Raw genomic sequence first — 21,372 nt, 5'->3', positions numbered from 1 at the left:
AGGGCAAACTATTGCTTTCCAGCCATGTTGTTCTGCCTCAAATACCATGTCTGCATATCGCAGCCTTTTCCTCTCATTCGCTTCATCAACAGCATCCTCCCAGGTTACTGTCAATTCTACCAAGTAGACGACGCACAGAGTATCAGGTCTGGTCTTTGAGTGCTCTATGTTTTGGATGGCAAGGCATTGGTAGCACTTCTCTTTGTTTCTATTGTTGCTACAAGGCATTCAAGTCCTGGGTTGTGTCTCTATGTATGCCTACCTTGGGAGAGACTTATGTTAAAAACAGTGACGATGTGTCTGAGGGTAGCTGGAGTTGAGCACAGTGGGCAGAATGGATCTTCACACACACACACACACAAAGGAATTAGTCTTTTTAAAATATATATAAAATATAAAATATATATTCAGGTTGAGCAGGCTTGGATCAAGAAAAAAATTAACAGCTACAATTCCAGAAGTAACAAGGAATATAATTGAAATAACTTTATTATGGAAACCCTTCCAGACCACTGGAGAAAACAAATACTTTACACTTCGACTTTTTAGAGACTGATTTACATCTCAGACACAATCTAATGTTCACTGCTTTTATAAGCCAGCAAAGTGTTTGTTCTGTTTCCAGTTATTCAACAGTTGGTTCACTGATGAATCTCAGGACATTAGAGCTTTGGAATTAAAACAAACTGAGACACCCCCCAAATCCCCCATACCCACCCAAAAAATGTTTTCATTTCAGAAAACCATGCCAGTTAGCAGATCCCGTCAGTCAGGATTTTTACAATACCAAACACATACAACCAGATTCAACATTATGAAATTCTGTACACATCCCAGGCCAGGGCTGTTGGGATCTGCTGATGAAACAAATTCATAGCAGACAATTGTTTCAAGTTTCATGAATTTCTTCCCTTTTACATTTCTTTCATCATCTTTGTGTTTGCTACAAATTCACCAACATGGTATAAATTAGGAACTCAAAGTAGAGGTAATATGCCGTCCCAGAGAATGTCCCAATGGACACAGAGCAGTTCATTCCTGTGTGGAGTTTATTCTTAAAGTAAAGGACGGTCCACCTTCCTGAGCTTCCTGAGTACAGCTCAGGCTGGAGCTTTTCATTGTCATCCAGTGCCAGTGTCCTCACCAAACAGACGGTTCACCCAAAGACAGTTGACCAGTTGTAGCTCAACTTGTAAAATAGTCATATTACCATTTTTTTAATTAAGTACTCCTTCTGTCCTTCTTGTCTCCAGAATTTGGTTTGAATATTGTCTTGCAAGCATTAATGAGAGTCCTTTCATCTTATGCATTTGCTGCAGTTTCGTTCAACGACAGGTCCTTTTTGACATTGAAGCTGTAAATTATGGATAGAGCAGCACCCTTGGATGACCAATACAGTCCTGTTGCTGCAGTCGCAGCTCATGATTACTGCAGAGAGGACATCACTGCAGGCGTGGCCAGTACTGTGACATGTCTGCTTCACTTCCTGGAACTTGGACTGGAACTGAGACGCCAGGGGAAATCAGACCTTGTAAAACAAGAATAACAAGGGCATTAGAATACAGCCAAAAAACAGACATGACAACAAAGTGTCTGTAGTGTGTATTGAGTGAGCGCAAAAAGGAATATCAGAGACAACACAGTTGCAAAAAAGGAGCAAATTAAAGGAATAGTTCACCCAAAAATGAAAATTCACCCTTATCTACTCGACACTATGCCGACGGACGGGTGGGTGAGAAAAAACTGCTCCTGTGGAGTCAACCAATCAAACACTTCACCCACCCCTCCATCGGTATAGTGGTGGCCTCTGAAAAAATAGTTTGGTAACATTCAAATCAAGTTTTTTACTGTGGACTATTTCATTCATTTAAAGCGATATATAAATGACACCTCATAATTTTGTTTATATACATTGTTTTACCAGCAATTTGAATCTAATATAAGTCGTCCTCTGCCCTTAACCCTCGACAAAAGTATGTATAATGATGAAAGTGGAACTGCAATCGATGGCGTGTGTAGCAGAGTAGTAAATAACAATATTTACAGCATTCATGAGAAAAGACAGTATCTAACATAAATGAAGGTGTATCAATGTTTAAAGTATTTACACAAAAGAAAAGATCGAACAGAGATGAAGGGATAGCTATATTACCAATAACTTAAGTTTATGTGAGCAGGCAATTTAGTTGTAATCATAATCTACAAACAGTTGCCAGGATTATTTTATACTGATACCCACATCTTTGAAGTGTGTAGCAAATTATATATGCTAAGCAGCTCAGGTGGGTCAAGCTGTCGATCATAAGGAAGCCCATGCTTTAATGACTACATCACCGTCATCATCATCATGATTTTGTGTATAAAACAAAGTTGAGAAATCTGTATTCAGTTCTAACCTCTCATTCTTTCTATCAACATATAATGATATGCTATAATAGTGCAGACAGATGGGGAGGGTGTGTGGGGTATCAAACAGTATCTACCTACCTGTTGACGACGTTGCAGAGGATGTCATTGACTGGCTGTTGATGTGTGGCTGCATGTGTGGAGGGGTATATGTCTCATAACTTCTTCCATTTATGCTGGGACTGGTGGGCAGCATGCAGGAATAAGAGGTCTGGCTGGATGCCTGGAAAAAGATCAAGATGGGCAGATGAATTTTAGAACACCCCTATTTTACCAGGTTTTAATAAAACAAGTTCATTTGATAAACTTAAATGGTGCAACAGTGATTGGTAAGCTATCCAAGGTTAAAAAGGTTTGGATCACTTCATCATTTAATAGAAAACAGGTCATTTTTAATGATGGATAAAATCATTAATTTAGTCTGATGGCAAAGTGGAACTATTAGAGTCAGTGAGTGTCAGCAATTCATTATCCATGTTACATGATTGATAAGACCCGATCAGGAAGTGAATATGGACGTCAAGTCTCAGTTTCTATTCTTCCAGACTAACAACTCTGGAGATTTTAAACTAAAGCAGGGTCAGCAGTGTGTTCAGTCTTAGTTTTACCGGCTTGGAAACAGCAGATGTAATTCTAGATGTAAATGTAATAAATGAAGTGATGAAAAGACAGTCCTTCAGGAAGCAGTTGTCAGAGCTAGTTTGGGATGGACAGGTCAAAGCAAAGTGGAAATTAGTGGACATTTCGACAAAAAGTGTTTGGATGAACTTTCTAACGATATTTAATCTCCATTGTGAAAACAATGTGCCACATTCACCAACTGTTCTTCAGAAAAGATGTTCATTGTAGAATCCACCTCAAAAATTCTGACATTCACCAATCTTTTCTTATGTGGGGTTTCTTCTCTGTTAGAACAGAGTCTACACACACTGAAGAGCACTCGTACGCACACTTGACTACTGACATGCTCTCACAATAATCAGTTGTGTTTTCATCAATCATGAAGTTGTATGATAGGATTTAAATGAACATAATATTGTATAATTGATGTAATTGAATTGTTTTTTGCTGGTATGTGGTTATTTATAGTTTACAAATAATCTCAAGAGACTGACAAGTTATGGGAATTCTTATTTTTGTAAGTGGAGATTTTCTTTCGTTAAGTGTCTTGGAGAAAACATGGACATATTGACATCTTAAATGTGTCAAATGTTCCATGGTTTTACAGGAACAACTTCATGATACATGAGTAAAGATGGGTGCAGTGTAAAACTAAAGTAAATCAGCCAAGCCACTGTGACCGTCCAGACCTGAATATCATCCCATATTTTTTGTCTGAACCCAGCATGGTCTGTTGGACCCGCCAGGCTCAGGTTGGGTATCCACACCCTGGTCCAGACAAGGGTTCACCTGTGGAGCTTCCAATTATGCTCCAGCTCAGATAACTCAGTCAAGCCTGTTCCCTGTCCCTTTTCCAACCACTCACTTTTTAACATCTTTACTTTCTCCAACACCTGAGCAAACATAAATTAAACTAAACGTAAATTGGCCAGTATTTTCTGCTGGCGTCTTGGCCTGGCAGCTCAGGTTGCCCTGGTCTCTTTCAGGTTCTCTTTCTTCATGTGTCTCTCTTGTCTCTCCCTCTCCCTGTGGCAGCTCGGCTGCTGCCTTTTGGATCCAGGGACAGTTAATTGGCCCACTAATCTCAGCTGTGCCAATCAACTCTACCTGGTTCCCCTAGAGGAGCTCTCTGAGCCACATCCACAATTATTCCGTCTGTTTGTTACTGAGCAGGATTCCTCAAAAACAACTGGATGCATTATCACAACACTTGATGGAAGGATGCTTTATGAACCCGACAAATTTAGATGCTGATTCATATCAAGGGGCAGATCCAGTAATTCCTTTTTTAATTGATTTCACGAGATTGATTTCATGATATTAATTCCTGAACCTTATGTATGCTATTTGGTGGGAGCCTTAGCAGAGGTATGTGCTCTACTCAGTGCCGTTCTAGTTGTGTTTTGTTCTGTGAATTGATACTTACTTGCATCGGCAGGCTGGCAGCCATACTGAAGCTGGGCATAGCTGGTATGCTGTAGCTGTTGGACAGAACTGGATCTGGCCTTCCCAACACTGATCCTGATGAGAAGGACACTGGAGAAATAGGGAGCATGGAATGGAGTGAACAAAGTGAATTTGTACGAGCACATCATTAGGCAGAAAAGATATTAGGTCCATGTTACATGTTATCATTCTGTCAAAGTTGTGATGCTCACTACAGTGAGTAGCAGAGCAGGTAATGCATTTATTCTTTAGTTCCTGGATCAGTTTGAACCCCAGGTCCTGCTGCCTATTGGTTCAGGTATATTTAAGTATGACACCAGACCAACCACTCAAAACTATTGTGCATGGGGGACATAATATGATCAATATGGGCCCAAGTATCAATTGAAATGTTTTCATACAAAAGCGGATACAATACCTCTAATTCAGAAAAAGATATTTTCAGTAGATGAGGAATATGTTCTTAAAATGTTAAATTTTGTCTCAACTACCATAGAAGAACTTATCTACATAAATCTACATAAAATACATTAAAAAAGAAAAGGGAATGAAAAGGGTTACGTTCCAACAAATCATTATTGCCACAACATCCACTGCAGACAACTACATCCAATGTCAAGAGGCATCTTCAACAGAAGACATTTTTACTCTTGAATAGAGCAGGGTCATCATTTATGTTCCTGACTAATTGAGTAAGCTGAGTTACTCATCAGATCCTGTTGACACATGAGGTATTGGCTGACTAATCATTAAAACAATTTGTTGTGTCATGGGTACCTGGTGTAGTAGGCGGTGGTAGAGGCTGGTAAACACTGGTGTTGAAGCTGCTGCTGATGGGGATGTGGCTGGAGGAGTTGGACACCTGACGTCGCTGGTTTCTCAGCTTCTCTTCTCTTCTCCACTTCGCTCGTCTGTTGGAAAACCAAACCTGCACACGCCAAGCCTATTATTGGATTCAGCTAAACTCCCGGGGTCTATTTCTGCACACAATAATGAAGACGTACGATTACTAACGCTACACAAGAACCTACCTGTATTCTTGCCTCAGGAAGGTCTATTTTGTTGGCAAGGCGCTCTCGGGCAAATACATCTGGATAGTGTGTTCTTTCAAATTCTGTGGAAAAGCACGTTCTTTCATCACATAATAACAGATGATAAACATGGACATTTCATTGAATCAGGTCTCACATTCTGTTTTTTATTGATCTGTCTCTACCTGAAGAACTTCACAATAGTTGGGTAGGTTATATTTGTATTTGTATATATGTATTCCATAGCAAGATTACTTGTAAAGGGATTCAATTGTCATGAATTATAGTTGAATGTGTGCTTTGCCATGTTACAGACTAATGATTCTGTTACCCAGGGCATTTGTACATCAAATACCATTCCTGATTAGATTCAGAACTGAAAAGAACAGGTATCCTTAACCTTGTTTCTGATTATTAGCATAGAAGAATTTGACAACTATTCTTGAGATATTTTAACAATTTTCTTTGAGAACCAACATAAGGTTTCACACACATTTCTATCCCCAGTCTCTAGTTGAAAAATACTGTTAAAAAGGGTTAGAGGTCATGTCATTGTTTATACATTCTCAAGTTGTTGGTACATTATGAATCTGGTCAGAGTCAAATTAAAAGTTTATACATTTAAAAAGAATTATTTATAGTGTATTTTGACCAAGACTGTTAGAAAATATATATAAATATATAAATTATATAAAATTTAAGTTAAACCATGAAAATAAAAAAAACATGTCTTCTGATTTTCTGTCCTCAAATGACAACTAAGATGATTACAGATTAGTGACAGCATTAGTTGCAGCAAGTCAGTTTACAGTGCCTCAGTTAACAATGTGACGTGCATGGAGGTGATTTCTTTTTTATATCTTTGATATGTTTCATCATTCTCCTGAGATAGTGGGGGTCAGAAGTTTTTGGCACCTTTATGTTCAGGGTTAGTGGCTTAAACGTTTGCGAACCCTTGATATATGGAAAATGCTGTATAGCATAGGGTTTTTAACCACATACTGTTTATTAGAGTACTATATGTATGTAAGTATATGGTGCAGTTGTATGGTGTACTGATCAGTGACTTGAAGTTACCTTTCTCCAGTGCTTCTATCTGGTCCTGTGTAAAAGATGTTCTGTTTCTCTGTAGTTTTCGCTTTAGTTGAAGCCTCATCTGAGTCTCCTCAGAGTCTTCACCATTGGAACTAACTGATATGGCGCTCTCCCCTCCTTCTGCCTGTGGACACTCTGTGCCAAGAGCGGAAAGGAGACGAGGGAGGACGGGAAGAGGAAGAGAGTAGTGATGGGAAAAAGGAAGGAAGGAAAGAAAGAGAGAACAATCAGAATTACACGCAGATACACGCAGGTTGAAGAAGTTTTTACATCTTCTATTGATAAAATAAAGAAAGTAGTCATGTTGATGGAAAATAAATGTTGTAAATATGTCTGGGAAAAATGCTCAACAGTATCAACTATAGGTGTTGATTATAACAGGAACAATGCTATAATGAATCATTTGATGTTTCTTATTAAAATCTATAGCCTGATCAAATAACACATCAGATCCTTTGTATTAAACTTGTTTGTATAATTTATTTCAAATGCAATGTTATGAGAAGATATTCATTACTGAGTGAGACACTATGCATGAACTGCACAGCCAAACATGTATATTGAGTACACACTAAAATCCTGCCTGTGATCAGACAATGCAATATGATGTATTCAAATCCTTGTAATCAAACCATGCATGTGAGTTAATGATGAGGGAAGATTCAGGGCACTACAGAGTTGAGATCTTCAACATGTGATCTCTGAGCAGATGAGAGCTTGACTCCCGCTCCCTGTGGAACTTATGTTATTTGTGGTGCTAGCCTAATTATTCATTATCCCCAGCAGACAGAGCCTGCAAAACAGAATGAAGCCATTGCTCAGTGTCACAGTCAGTCAGGCAGAAAGAGACACAAATGAGAGCAGACGCCCCCTCCCCCTCCGCTACACATATACACACACACACAGGCACAAACATGCTGTGGACTGATGGGGAGGCAGCAGTCGTGGTAGTATAGCATGACTCCGTTTCACTGTTGTTAATCCCAAGGTGCTGGAGGAGGAGCAGCAGCATATGAGCCAACTCCACACAGCAAATGGGGCCCTCAGACACACTCACACAGAAAGGAAAAGGAAAGGAAGCTGCCATATAATCTACATTTTGAGTAGATTTTGCGTTTTGGGCAATTTACTGTGGGTGCAGACGAAAAACTGAATGTGATTCAGGATGGGTCATTATCAGTATTCTGACGTTAGCACCAGAAAAAAAAGTAAAAACTGAAAGAAAATAAGGAAAAAATTAAACCACGTCAGTTTACCAGGGTGTCTTAAAAACCCCACAGACCAGTTATATTATGTTATAAAGTATTTAAACTTACAGGTAAAGGGGTCCTTACCTGTAAGTTGAAATACTTTTCTTTCTAACAAAACAATGATAAAAGACAGACAAGAAAAACAGTGGATAAACGACAATTGTGGGTGTGTATGTGCATGTGTGGGGGGTTGTCTGTGCTACAGCCTGTACGTTGTGGTTCTGTAGAGAATAAAGAAAATAAAGACATACATTTAAATTTTTTTTAAAAAGGGTGGTGGTGGGAAATCATAGCTAAGTTAATGAGGCGGATAAGGCACTGTGTCCCTGCAGAGTCAGGACGCCGTCAGGCTGTTCTAGAATGGGTCAAGAGAGTCAGGATTATGTTTTAGATATATTTATATTCAAATTTTTGACTTTTTTAATTAGATTTTTTTTTTGTTATTTTGGCTGCTGTCCAACCAGCTTTGGGTCGGCCCTGGCCGAGGGACCCGGGCCCATTGTGGGTTTCTTTCTTTGATTTTCAACAGAGAAGGTTGTTTATACATTATTGTCTCCAAGTGGTTTGTTGTCGCTGTGGCTCAGGAGTTAAAGAGCTATTTTAAACCATCAAAATGGCATTGGAAGGACATGTCATTGGCACATTAATATGGAACATATCACATGTCCAAACTGCACTTCCTTGGGCCCTCAACAAAACACATGCCAAGGTTGCTGGAATTAGTAGATAGATGGAAGTTGCTCATGCGATTGGTATTCCCCTGTGTGCTCTACCATCATCAAAGATTAGTCAGTCACACCAATGTGTTATGTGGGTTTTAGTAAAAGTAGGGCCCTGAAAGTCTCAGCAGTTCTTAACCCACTATTGTAGTCGCCGTAAAGTAGGAACAGCGGATGAGTTAGCATCTTACCAGTAGAAGTGAGTGTAGTACCAGCGTACCACCCTGAGCGTCCTCCCCAGTTGGTTTGTCCATTCAGCATCTTGAGTTTGTCAAACATCCCCTCAGCCACTACTGTGCCCATTTGCTGCTTGTCACTGGTCAGGTTCCTCAGCACTCGATTTATTGATGAAACCTACCGATAAACACATTTTGATTACACGATTACACACGTAGTATCGTATGGTTTTGACACATCTGTAAACTCAGACTGGGTAAAAACAATTTGGTCTTTACAGACACAAATGACAGTCATGTTTATTTGCATATAGAGGGGGGGGAGTGAGATCTGATCAAAAGTGATCACGGTGAGACACATTCCAGACGGATGGACAAATGGATGCTTATAACAAGTCTGAACAGGCCCTTGCACTAAAAGGTTTACACTAATTTGACTTTTAAGAAACATCATTTGAATCATCACTGTCAGCTGCTGAGTTCACATGCATGAATACAAAGTGTGTTGCACTGTATGTTTGTAAGCAGGAAGTAGTTTACATGCCATGTGCATGATATTCTTCATCCTATTGTGGAATAGTTTTGAGAACTGTAGGTAAACTCAGGGTACATGTAACAACCCCATTTAAAGTCAACAAGACTATAACTCGTCATTGCAAAACATAACAGTTTGATTGGATAGATGTTTACTAGCAGGGAAAACAAAGTTTAAAGGTGTATTTCCTCAATTCATTCATGAGTGAAGCTAAGCTAAGTTAGGCTCACTGTTCCACATTCAGAAGGCTACACTTGTATGCCACGATAAAACAACTGCATTAGGTGTTTAACACTGGAAAACTAAAACAGTGCTGATAGTGTGACAAAATAAAACATCATGTATTATATACAAGGTTTTACTGATGAGTCCCTGCTAACCCTGGACAAACCTCTCACTGACATGACTTGGCTGAAGAGTAGGAGGGTCTTACACTGGGTATATTGTCGTTGGTGCAGACCCCTTCTGCCAGCAGTCGGTCTCTGATCTCCCAAGCAAAAATGGACGGACACTCTCTCTTGTACTGTGCGATCTTTCCCACCACCTCTGGAGTGGCCACCCTGGGTTTACTTCCTCCTATTGCTCGAGGACGGATTGAACCGGTCTCGTAATACCGGCCCAAGATCTTACTCACACAGCCGTTAGACACCTGCAACCAAAAAACAGGACACATTATAGCCTAGATGCACATTATTCAAAGAATGATGTCTAAAGACTGATCATGGAACTTGAGTTAGATGCTGTTGGTGCTGAAGACTACAACTTGGAAGATGTTCATAATCTGGTAGTATGAAGTTAGACAGAAAACAATTGAGTCCACCAGATTTATGACTCAACTCTGATTGAGGCTATATTACCCTATATATGAACCTACAATTGTTGGTGGTCTGGTTGTATTGTGTGTATATAGGCACAAAGTTTTGACAAAGAAGAAGATAAAAAATAAATAACTCTCTAGTTCACTGCTGCATCAGTTCAAATGCTTACAGTGTCTTTGTGCAAAATGATAAAGAAACTATTGGTGACCATTGGATCAGTAAAGTTGGATGCTTTGTCAATCCAATCATCTACACCCGACTTGCTTGCTGCAAAGCATGGTGGCTCTACATCACCATAAGGCAACATCGTCCTGTGTTCCTGTCACAGTTCACAGTTACATGAAAACATCGTTGTATGAAAGCATGCCGATGTTTTTCCGATGACATCCAAATTGCAAATGGACGCAGAACCCTTTACATTTAAACCTTATTTGAGAAATTTGTTTCCCTGACCTTTGACCCATATTAATGTGTTCATTCAACCATTTCAGCCGGTACATTATGTTTCACCACTAATGTCACAGCTGAAGGAATCAACTAAACTTGATGAGTTTACCTGCAGAATTCTGGATATGTCACAGGGTCGGGCTCCACTGTGTGCCAGCTCCACTATCTTCTGCCTGGTAGAATCTGGTAAAGGCCTCCCGTTCACAAACACACCACCCAGCTGGTTTACTCCACTGTGACCTACACACACACACACACACACATAACATTTTACATAAAAATTAATATATACTTAACATATACTTAAACATGGGTTTACTAAGGAAATGTTTTTTTAAATTATTAAATTCAAGGCAGAAAACTACAAAAAAAGAAGTGTAAACACAATGAACTAAACAGCCACACTATTCAGGCACATGCATGAAAGGTCAGAGTAGAGTGGGGGGGACAGCTTTGAGGATTAAATAAAAGCAATGCTCAAAAACAGATTGTGTATATAGGGAATGCCTGTCATTCGTCACACTCCATGTTGATATGAGCAATTTAACGTCATAATCTGGCTTCTTACGACATAAAACAATTGTAATACATTGATGACATTGTTGTACAGGTTATTAGAATAATGTAATATGATTTGGCAAATATCTACCATTCAGTCAATACACAGAACAGTATGTACCAGTATACAGTGTAAATTTATAATGAGAACACTGAATAAATATTTACTGTAAATTTTTTTAACTGTATATGTATTTATTTTTAAAGGAACTATCAGGAACTACAATTAACATTCACATAGCAACTGTCCCAAATCTTTGTTGCTTCTGTAGTGTCCTTTAAATTATTATTCTTACACAGACGTCACACGCTCTGACAAGCCTGAGAGGAAGTGTCACCTGAGAGCACTGAGAAATGGCAGAAATGATCGTCTCAGGACATTGTGTCATCTAAACTTCTGACGGCTCAGCCAAGTGCCAGCTTTAAGAGGGAGGGAAATAAAGTGTGTAGGCTGCGGAACCATTTAAAACAATGCTCTGTCTGCTGAACAACATGTTGCAGCTCTGACGTGTTTCTCTCAGCAGCAGCAGACGTCGGAGTCTATGGCTGCGACACTGTGCAGGTTAAGTAGGGATTTACACTGAATCAATTGTCTATTGTCTGTTAATGGCCCTGTGGGGGAAAGCATATTGCAGATTTATAAACCTCTCAACAGGACATTAATAAATCACACAAATATCTGGCACACACACACACACACACACACATGAGTCTCCATGACTGAGGACATTACACTGACTTACACTGGAGACTTACTCTAACCTTAACCCTTCCCCTAACCCTGGGCTGCTGTCCATCAAACGCTGTTTCTCTACAGCCACTGAAAACAGTCCCTGTCAGAGGAATGACTACCACAAATGTGAATGATGAGGTATTCATCTTTTGTTTTTACGAACTCACAGCGAAAGTATCCATTTTAAAGAGACACACAACAGTTTTTTCTACAAGCAAGAAATATGATTTATTTATTTTTGCTGTTTACCTGATGAGTGAATGCTTTATATCTTACTGGCCCCTACCCGTGGCCTTGAGAACATTCTAAATTAACTGCAGTTTAAATCGACACCGCACCTTTTTGTTTTTAACAAATATGATGTCAGTACAGTGTTAAGGCAAAACACTGCAGGTGAATCTACAGTAATCTAAATGAAACTACAGTTTATATTATTATTATTAGTTTTCTAAAATGTTTCCATCAATATGTAAATATTTGACATGTGTTATCACTTGTCCTAATGTTAACCTTAGATCAATCACATGTGTGATCTGGACACAAACTCATCTATTTCTTTATAATTGTTAATTAGTTCTTAAATTAGTGATTAAGAAAAAATTAGCTGTTTAATTAAAGTAGAAATTAATCTGTTCTGGATTGGCTTGTTCATTCATTCAGATGCATATGGTGGACGGTGGACACTACCCACCCCACCAACTCATCTATTGCATTAGATCAGTGAGGGTTTACCTTAATACTCCCTACACTGTCATAGCTGTGAACTTCTGCTCTGGTTAATTAAATTATAGGGGGAGCGATGACCCCTGCAGAAGCTGCTGCTAACTTTGAGTGTGACGCTGGATTATTTCACCCTCTAACTCTCCCTCACGCTGTCTTGCATCATGTTCACTTTGTGTTTTGGGCTCCATTGTTTTGCCGTAGAAATTGTTAATCACAGTGTCATTTCCCAAAGGAAGACACCCGGGATTTCCTCTGCTGACACACAATTAATAGACAGACATATGGAGTCAATTTGGCTAAGGTCCCTCTGTGACACTCACACACGCACACTCACGTACAAACACACACACACGCGTATGTGCGCAGCAGGCAGACAGACCCCTGGGAGCAACTCAGCAGCTTTCACTTTAAATCAGTTCATTTACACTGAGCCTGACTTCAATTAATTTTTCACTTTCGTACTGTTATTGTCATGAAGTCTTGCAAATCAAACAACAGAACCCCCTGGTTTGGCCATACACGTCCTCGTGTTTCTGATTGGACGCCCCCCTGTCAGCAAAATCACATCAACTCTCAGCTCTCCTTCTAAAGCTGTTACCAGTCACTGTTTTATGATGTGACAATGCAATGGTTCCTGTTGGTATAGGTCTAGACCCAAAAACTACTTAAGTTTAACAGAAACATTGAGGTTTGGTTTAAAGTGATCATAAAGGTTAGTGGAGATCAGTCACCGTGGTTACAATTGGTTAGGGAGCAAATGTTGAGAGAAATTGGAAATTAACAGTCCAGTGTTTTGTTGACCGATACCAGTTGGCAATAATGATGACCTCTTCCTTGTATCTGTTTACCTGTTATAATTACTACGACTCCTGGAGGGCTTTGTTCTGGGACGCTGCTCTCCTCCGTTTGTATTTGCTTTGTTGATACATTATGTCACTATGTGTCTATAGTCTGAATCCCAGATTAGATTAAAATGTTTGAATTGACTGTTAATATAGAAAGAATTAGCCTTGTTACAGATCCACAGAGACTGCACTTTCAATAAAAAATGAAAATTGAAGATTGAGAGGCAGCAATAATTCATCTTCTAACTTTACAGGAAACAGAGGAGCATGGAGACTCCACACATTCAAAATCTTACAGTGATTTCCCACCTGACCGACAGAGACTCTTTCAGCCAAACAACAAGCATGGTGATCACAGCCAACATGGTTACACAGTCTGGTTCTTCTGCTGAGTGTCAACTGATTCAAATGAAGAAAATAAGGAGGAATGGACATCTGATTATAGCCTGCATGGCTGCGTGCCATTTCATAACCTCCTTTATGTTGTGTTTATACTGCTGGCTTACTGCACTCACTTTCGTTTGAATAATTTCCTGATGTAACCTGATTCATTCACTAATGATCTGTTCGCCCTCAGTTACTCATCAACACCCTCCAGCTGCTCCATTTTCACATTTTGAAATTAGAGCTGATTAAAGAAAAGGTGGTCTGATAAAAGCACCCAGTCTGACATTTAACCCAATAATATTTAGTTCAATAGGAATCTGCATTATCTGGTAACATCCGGGGTGAGATGGACGCGGGGGGGGGGGAGTGGAAGCAGTGTGTTGCAGGGATTGATACTGGACAAGGGAGAGATGCAGGCCAAGGAAACAAGCAAAGACACACATAGAGAAGTAATACACACACCTTCACTGCAGATGGCATGGACCTCTTGTCCCGCAGTAGGAAAGAAGAAATGATTAAACTCGTGACAGAGATGGCTGCCTTTGTTGCCAGGGTTTAAAACATTCAAAGCAAAGCTGGCCAGACATAGCAAAATCTCATGGTTTGTATTACAGGTGCAAAATCTCAGGAAAGGTGTGGGATACTAGTGGATAGGATTTAGATGTATTTACTTAAGACCAAATTGAGACTTGATATTTAACAGTGTTTCTTCATTATTTTTTCTGTGAAATAAAAGCTTTGATATTGGCAGACTATACCAATATGTCTGTGAAAGGCTGGTCAACTGACAAATTAGTCAGGCCTTGTGTTTCCACAGATCAGATGATTTATTTTACACTGCACATCGAGGAGTCATTCCAGTTTATCATGACTTCTTTTTGTGGTTTAATATGGTTTAATATATATATATATATAATTTAATATGGCATTAATATGGATTTCACCAAATGACATCACTGTGCCCATTAAAAGAAAGAAGAGAAATAAGTCAGCAGTCAGACCGGACGCTTCTTGCCCCTTCGCACATCTTTTATCGTGATGCTGCCACCAAACCGGTGACCATTAATGTCATTAATACTGACAAACACTGAACACAAAACTGACTAAATAAGTTATTACACACGATTAAAACCAAAATATGAGAATGCAAAACAAAAGGGTCCTCAGCAAGGTAATGAGAGGATGACTGCTAAGATATTTTTACTCTTCTATGGGGACACTCAATCCTTGTGGCACTAAAGCAACTCAGTTCACTTGTATCCAACAGCTTGTATTGGTGTTGTTACTCACATCATTCTCAAAATAAGATCATATCAATTTACATATTTCATCAGTCACACAATAATTCCTGACTGCAAATTTAAGAACGAAATGTGGCAACAGTGTGTAGTCTACACATTGAGCCGTTCTTCATGAAAGTCACTCCACGGTGAGCTGTTGTTTCTGAGCAGTTAGAGAAACTATAATCTGAAAGTCGCTATAGAGCTTTAGTCCCTAAGGGAGCTGCTACAAATTCAGGTGATGATTCTCAGTCACTCCAGGAGTGAGCAGCTTACACACTGTTTTTATGTTTGATATTTGATACATTGTAATAAAAACGTTCATTTTATCTGATTTAAGACCAAAGACAAAGCAGAATATTTTACAGATATTTTACATTAAACATCAGAGAATGATTTGACTAAAGTTCAGATATGGTTAGTCCCGGAAACAAGAAACAGGTAATAGAGCTGCAGTGTATAACTGTTGTATTGAGTAACTTCTTTCGAAATTAAACCAATTATACTCATCTAAGGAAAATCATATTTGACCTGGGCTTCGAGTAGTAGCTTTTTGCATTGGAATGTTTTATGTGGCCTGGTAAAATAAAATGTGTAAAAAAAAAAAAAAAAATGGGATGAATGAATTGTTCACTCACCTATGGATGCAATAACATCAAATGCATAAATGATAAAAACAACAAAGAGGTTTAAGGTGTAACTCACTGTTTTGCATCATGGAGGCCACGCCACTCTCCCAGCTTGTTTGACTTCTGTAATCTGTACAGAAAGAGAGGACACTTGAACTCTGTGCAGTATACACAACACAACACACACATCTCTCCCAGCTGGATCAGAGACATACACCGGTCAGCTCAAATTGTACTTCTAATCTTATAGGAGTGAGTAAAAAAGAAACAACACAATTTACTTTTTTTTTTACATGTGTGTGTAGAAATATAAAGGAGATAAATAAACGTTTTGGGTTTTTTTTATCAGAGAAAAACATGTTGTCCAATACACTGTCTGGACAGACTGGCTGAATGCCACGCCACCCTGTGATTGGTTCATATGCTAATATATGCAAATGTCCATAAAGTTATGAGTCCAGCGCTCACATTCAGACCACTGAGCTGCCATTCAGGGTCGATTCTGTAGCCAAAATGTAAAATCCACTGTTCAGTCTCTTTTTATAGTCACCTTATTTCATTTAGTCTGCAGATCTGATGGTTTTTATAGCTGTATGTATTCTCAGAACAGTTTCTTGACAACATCTCACTCTCTGGTGGAGAAACTCTCCAAAGATAAAAAAAAAAGACATTGCAGGATTCAGGGACAGCGGTTCGCTTTAAGAAAATCAGGCAATGGAAGAAACTAACTAGGAGAGAGAAATGATTTGATCGAGCATATTTTAAATTATGTGTCGGTCAGAACACACCCCAAAAAAGTTTGTTAATTCCGATATACAGATATCACATTCTTTGAGAACCATTTACACCCAATAACACATTCATATAATATTCGTATTGATGTTTTGGTAGATGGAAGAATCACAGCCAATTTACAGGGCTTCAATTGTGGAAATGCTGAATAGAAATAAATAAAACTAAGTGCCGATTTTGTATATTTGTGTATATTTTGAAATACTTGAGTGTTTTAGGGTTAACATTGTTTTTTTCTATTTATTTAATATTGCCCGCTTTATATTTCTAATTTTTGAATTGAATTTGGGCCCTTATAAAATTAGCACAAGCTCAGAAAGCTGATTAAAGAATGGAATAAGTCCAGAGGCCATTCTAAATGACACGTTTGTAAAAGTGAAAGATCCAAATGTTTCATTTCGAGTTTACTGATAATTCAGTTCACACGTCACTGTCATGAGATCATATGGGGACAGTCGTTCATTAATTCAGAACGGTCCTCCATCTATCACCAAACATGTGGAAGGGAGGATTCCCATTTTAACTGTGTGGTGGCATCAATGCACATGACAGTCATACTTCACCCCGATTCTCCAAGTCTTTTCACGTTTAAAAAAAGAAGCTATAAAGGCTTCAAAGCAGATCCTTCTCTGAAGCTCTTGTTATTAACGACCTGCATTAATGAACATGGAGCAGCTCACACACACACACACACACACACACACAGGCCGGCTATAGGCACCTCGTCCCCGCTGTAACTCAGCGCCCTGGCGCCTGTGAAAGGAGACAAAGAGTCGGAGGAGCGGAGCCGCGGCTCTGCTCGGTAAATACCCGCCGGCCTTTGTGTGTCCGCGGGATTTTCATGTCGCTGCCTCGTTAGTTGCGGCTCGTTAAAAAACCCCGCGACACAAAACCGCGGCGGGGAGCCCAATTTGACCAGAGCCACGGACATAAAGGGGTTCTGTTGAACAGGCCCGTGACAATATACAAGTTTCTTTCAACCACACAGAGCGCTGTGTGAGGAGAAAAGAGACGGAGCTGCTGCCCGACACTGGAGGAGCCGGCCGCTTCTGCCGCTGCATCCCGTCCCCAGCACTCCATCACGACCACTAGATTCATCATCACCATCATGACACAATAATAATAATGATAATAATCACTTTCATTCAGGATGTGGAATATTTTCTGGGAGTCTGGACGACACAGCTACATGACGAACTATTTCAAAACCCTACAGAACTTCAGTCTTTCTGTCAATAGAGAACTGGAACTTCTGGCCGCTGAGAACAAGTTCCCTCTAAAAAATGGAAACCAGTGAAACATTTGAAGAATTACAATAGATGACAACAACCCAGCTTTACACGTATGAATGAAGGAGATTAAATAGCGGGGTCTATTCTGCCAGATGTATTTTTATTATTAGGCTATTATCATTTCTTGTACATTCGCTGAGTTCATTGCACGATCAGTGAATATGGACGCGCCAAAGCAACTCTGACAACTTCTGCTGCAGCGGCTCCACCAGCTCCTGTTCAATAGAATAGATGATCTATATGTGTGTGTGTGTGTGTGTGTGTGTGTGTGTGTGTGTGTGTGTTGATATTGTAGTGGATGCTTATGATCCACTCTTACTGCGCGTTCAGGATCAGTTCGGGATCAGTGTGTCTGCTGCGCTCTCACACACACACACACACACACGGCGAGGCAACATGACAGATCTCACACTTTATTATTTTACTTGATTTATTTAATGCAGAGTGTATTTAAGCTAGGTGGTGAAATGTGAAGAGAGAAAAAAAAAAAAGGCCAGCTGATGGAAAGAGAAATCCAGCTGCTGTGATGCAGGATAATAAAGTCACTGCAGGAACTCGAACATCTCCACGGCTCAAACTCCTGTGGCTCAGGTGGCGCACGTGCAGCTCCCTCTGACACAAACAACGCTCACGCGCTGGATGATCCATCATGCGCTTAATTGGCTCCTATTTAATTAAGACATTCATTAAAAGCCGATCGTCAGTTTTGAGACCAACTTCGTGCATGTTGGCTCTGGGTTTTAAAAAAAGACAAACCCTCCCCAAACAGCGTCTGTTATATTCATGTGTCGTTTTCTATGACGAAGCACTTTTACAAATCATTTTATGGTTTTTAAAAGCATTTGGAAATCACATCGCAGTGCACAGGCCTCTACAGCGCTCCCTCGTTCTCAGTGTGGGCCTCCGTGAAGAACACGCGAGGGCCTCCAGCCTGAGCTATATATCATCTCAATCATATAGCCACAGAGCTCCATCAGTCCCTCTTACGTGTCAGTTAAAGATATTTATTTCTTTACATGACAAATATTCAACGCTTTTTTAGAGAAATGTTTAAAAATGTCAAGGCCTTTACAGGCTTTCAGTTTGAAGGTTGTAGGGTTTGGCTCTTTGATATTACATTTCAGCAATACAAAAAACAACCTTCAGTGTCCTTTCATTAGAGATTACCATTTTTTTTTAAAAGATGCTAAAGTTCTTAATCACACCGGAGTGAGCTGCGGAGACTGGTCTAGTCCATGTGAAGAAAAACAGTGATGGATGAGTGAGAAACAGAAACGTTCAGGGTGGATGACAGATATCTTTTTGAGCAAATTGAAACTTTGGGGTAAAGTCTGAGATGACGGGGTGTTTAAATAAAATCCACAACTCATGTCATAATCCAAAAACATCATTTACAATGTGGCTCAACCACTTCTGAACCAGGTGCTCGATGGTTTACACTGAAGCGTGTGTCTGCTCTCTGATCTGATCCAGACTCTGATCTGATCCGGACTCTGATCTGATCCAGACTCTGATCTGATCCTGATCCACATCATCACTGCTTCATCAGCACGCGTTCCCTGAACTCGCTGAGCTTTTACTTCACGGGTTTGTTGTTGTTGTTTTTTTTTTGTCCGGAGTTGTGTATGTGTTTGTGTGTGTGTGCGCGCGCGCGTGTGTGCACATGTATAAACGTGTGAGGTCCGCTTTGAGCGTGGACTTTACGGGGTGAGGACATTTTTGGAAAGTGAGTGGGATTAGGGTTAGAATTCGGTTTAGGCTAGGGCTAGGTAGGTGTGATGGTTAGAGTTAGGGTAAGGGGCTGACAAATGCATTATGCCAATGAGTGTCCTCACTTGTACTAAGTCCGATTGTATAAGTACAAGAACACACACACACACACACACACACACACACACACACACTCACTGTGAAAATCTGTAAGCACCAGGTTCCTGGTGACTAGAATACAGCTGTTGGATATCATGGTTCTGTTTTATTTCCATTATTTAAGGACCATCTCTTGAAATAAATTCAAAAGAAATCCAAAGGGTGTCCTACTTTCCCAGACTGTCAGTTTGAGTTGTCTCTTTATAAATCATTTCTGATTTATAAAGAGACAACTTTTTAACTCAGAGCACAGACTAATGAGAGAGAGGGAGATAGAAAGAAAGAGAGAGAGAGGAAGAGAGAGAGGAAGAGAGACAGACAGCAAGCTTACCTTTCTGTGGCATGCTGTAGAGAAGTAAAGTTTTGGTGCGTTTAGTTTTCCAACAGCTTCTTTCTTCTATTCTTCCCTCCAATTAGTTTCTCCTTGACTGAAGAGACAAGTGCAGAGAGAGACAGAGCTGGTCCTCTGAGGAGGAGGGAGGAGAGAGGGAGGGAGAGCGAGTGGGAGGGCCAAGAGACATAGAGAGAGAGGATGGAGGGGAGGGGATGGAGAGTTTGAATGCTGAGAGCTTATGTGTGTGTGTGTCTGTGTGTGAGCGAGGGAGCGAGCGGGAGAGAGAAACGTCTGTGATCAGTGTCCTACAATTCACTCAGCAAGAAAAAGGCAAATATATATAATACAAATAAATAAAAGGCCTCATACTTTAACGTTCCCACAGCAAACACCAGTGTCCCATGACACACATTTAAAAGAGGGTTAGATTGTTTTAAAGTGCAGTTGAACAATATAAAAAGAACTAAGGTCCTAATTGTATTTAATAATTCATTGTGTTGCTGGTCGTTTCTAGTGAAGCTAAAAGTTGCTAAATGTGTGAAATATCAAGGTCATGAAATGTATGAAGCACTGCTGGAACACAAGTCAGGAGGAGAGAAAGGTAAAAAGACTCTGACTAGCATTTACAAAACAATATTTCCTCATCAAATTTTTCTTGCAGAAGAATTTTATCTGTTCAGGGGCAACGGCTCTCACTATCAAACACTATCTCCTTACAGACATTTCATTGAAAGAGCTGTGTGGAAACAATTCTAATATAATCCTTTATTAGTTTTATTTTGCAGAGATGAGCCAAAAAATTTACCTGCATACCTGACCAGTACGTTAAGTGTCTGTTTCCAAAAGGTACAGGAATTGTTGGACCGTGTGCATGTCAGATAAGTGGTTCATGAACTGCATTTACACGCCACACACTTCTCTATCACTCATACATTTAGATTAAGGGTTCCAACACTTCAACACCATATAGCAGCCGAGGATAGAATGAAACCTCTTTTACACCAAAGTTAGCAGCTATACGAAGGATTTTTAAACGTGGGTGAACCATGCAGCTAAAAACTGTGCTTGACACCTTTTCCATTGTGCGTCTTGTTCAATGTCACGAATGTGCCTGAAACTGAGAAGCTCTCTCACCTCACTGTCTTGCCAGTGTTGCAGCATGCACGATACGAAGACAGAAATTAATCAATGCATGTTATTTTCAATACTAATACTATTAATCAATGCATGTTAGGAAACCTTTTGGATTTCTTTTGAATTTATTTCAAGAGATGGTCCTTAAATAATGGAAATAAAACAGAACCATGATATCCAACAGCTGTATTCTAGTCACAAGGAACCTGGTGCTTACAGATTTTCACAGTGAGTGTGTGTGTGTGTGTGTGT

General features: G+C 39.8%; 1 protein-coding gene across 2 annotated transcripts; it reads right to left on the bottom strand.

Annotated features, from left to right (window-relative positions):
* Nucleotides 1-385: 385 nt before the first annotated feature.
* Nucleotides 386-20,118, bottom strand: LOC109624170 (paired box protein Pax-6-like). Of its 2 annotated transcripts, XM_020078682.2 has the most exons (12): nucleotides 19,984-20,118; nucleotides 15,776-15,829; nucleotides 14,253-14,276; nucleotides 10,654-10,784; nucleotides 9,713-9,928; nucleotides 8,760-8,922; nucleotides 6,582-6,734; nucleotides 5,505-5,587; nucleotides 5,251-5,401; nucleotides 4,454-4,563; nucleotides 2,488-2,629; nucleotides 386-1,528 (listed from the first exon to the last, which is right to left on the bottom strand). In XM_020078682.2, exons 1-12 carry the CDS (start codon nucleotides 19,994-19,996, stop codon nucleotides 1,443-1,445), a joined length of 1,326 nt encoding a protein of 441 aa, XP_019934241.1. In that variant the 5' UTR covers nucleotides 19,997-20,118; the 3' UTR covers nucleotides 386-1,442. The 2 variants fall into 2 exon arrangements, with proteins under 2 accessions (XP_019934241.1, XP_019934242.1); XM_020078683.2 differs by lacking the exon at nucleotides 14,253-14,276 and having other exon boundaries at nucleotides 387-1,528.
* Between the last annotated feature and the right edge of the window lie 1,254 nt (nucleotides 20,119-21,372).

Source organism: Paralichthys olivaceus, chromosome 7 (assembly GCF_024713975.1).
Source record: "Paralichthys olivaceus isolate ysfri-2021 chromosome 7, ASM2471397v2, whole genome shotgun sequence".
In the NCBI taxonomy this organism is placed as follows: Eukaryota; Metazoa; Chordata; class Actinopteri; order Pleuronectiformes; family Paralichthyidae; genus Paralichthys; species Paralichthys olivaceus.
This window is presented reverse-complemented; position numbering and strand designations above follow the sequence as displayed.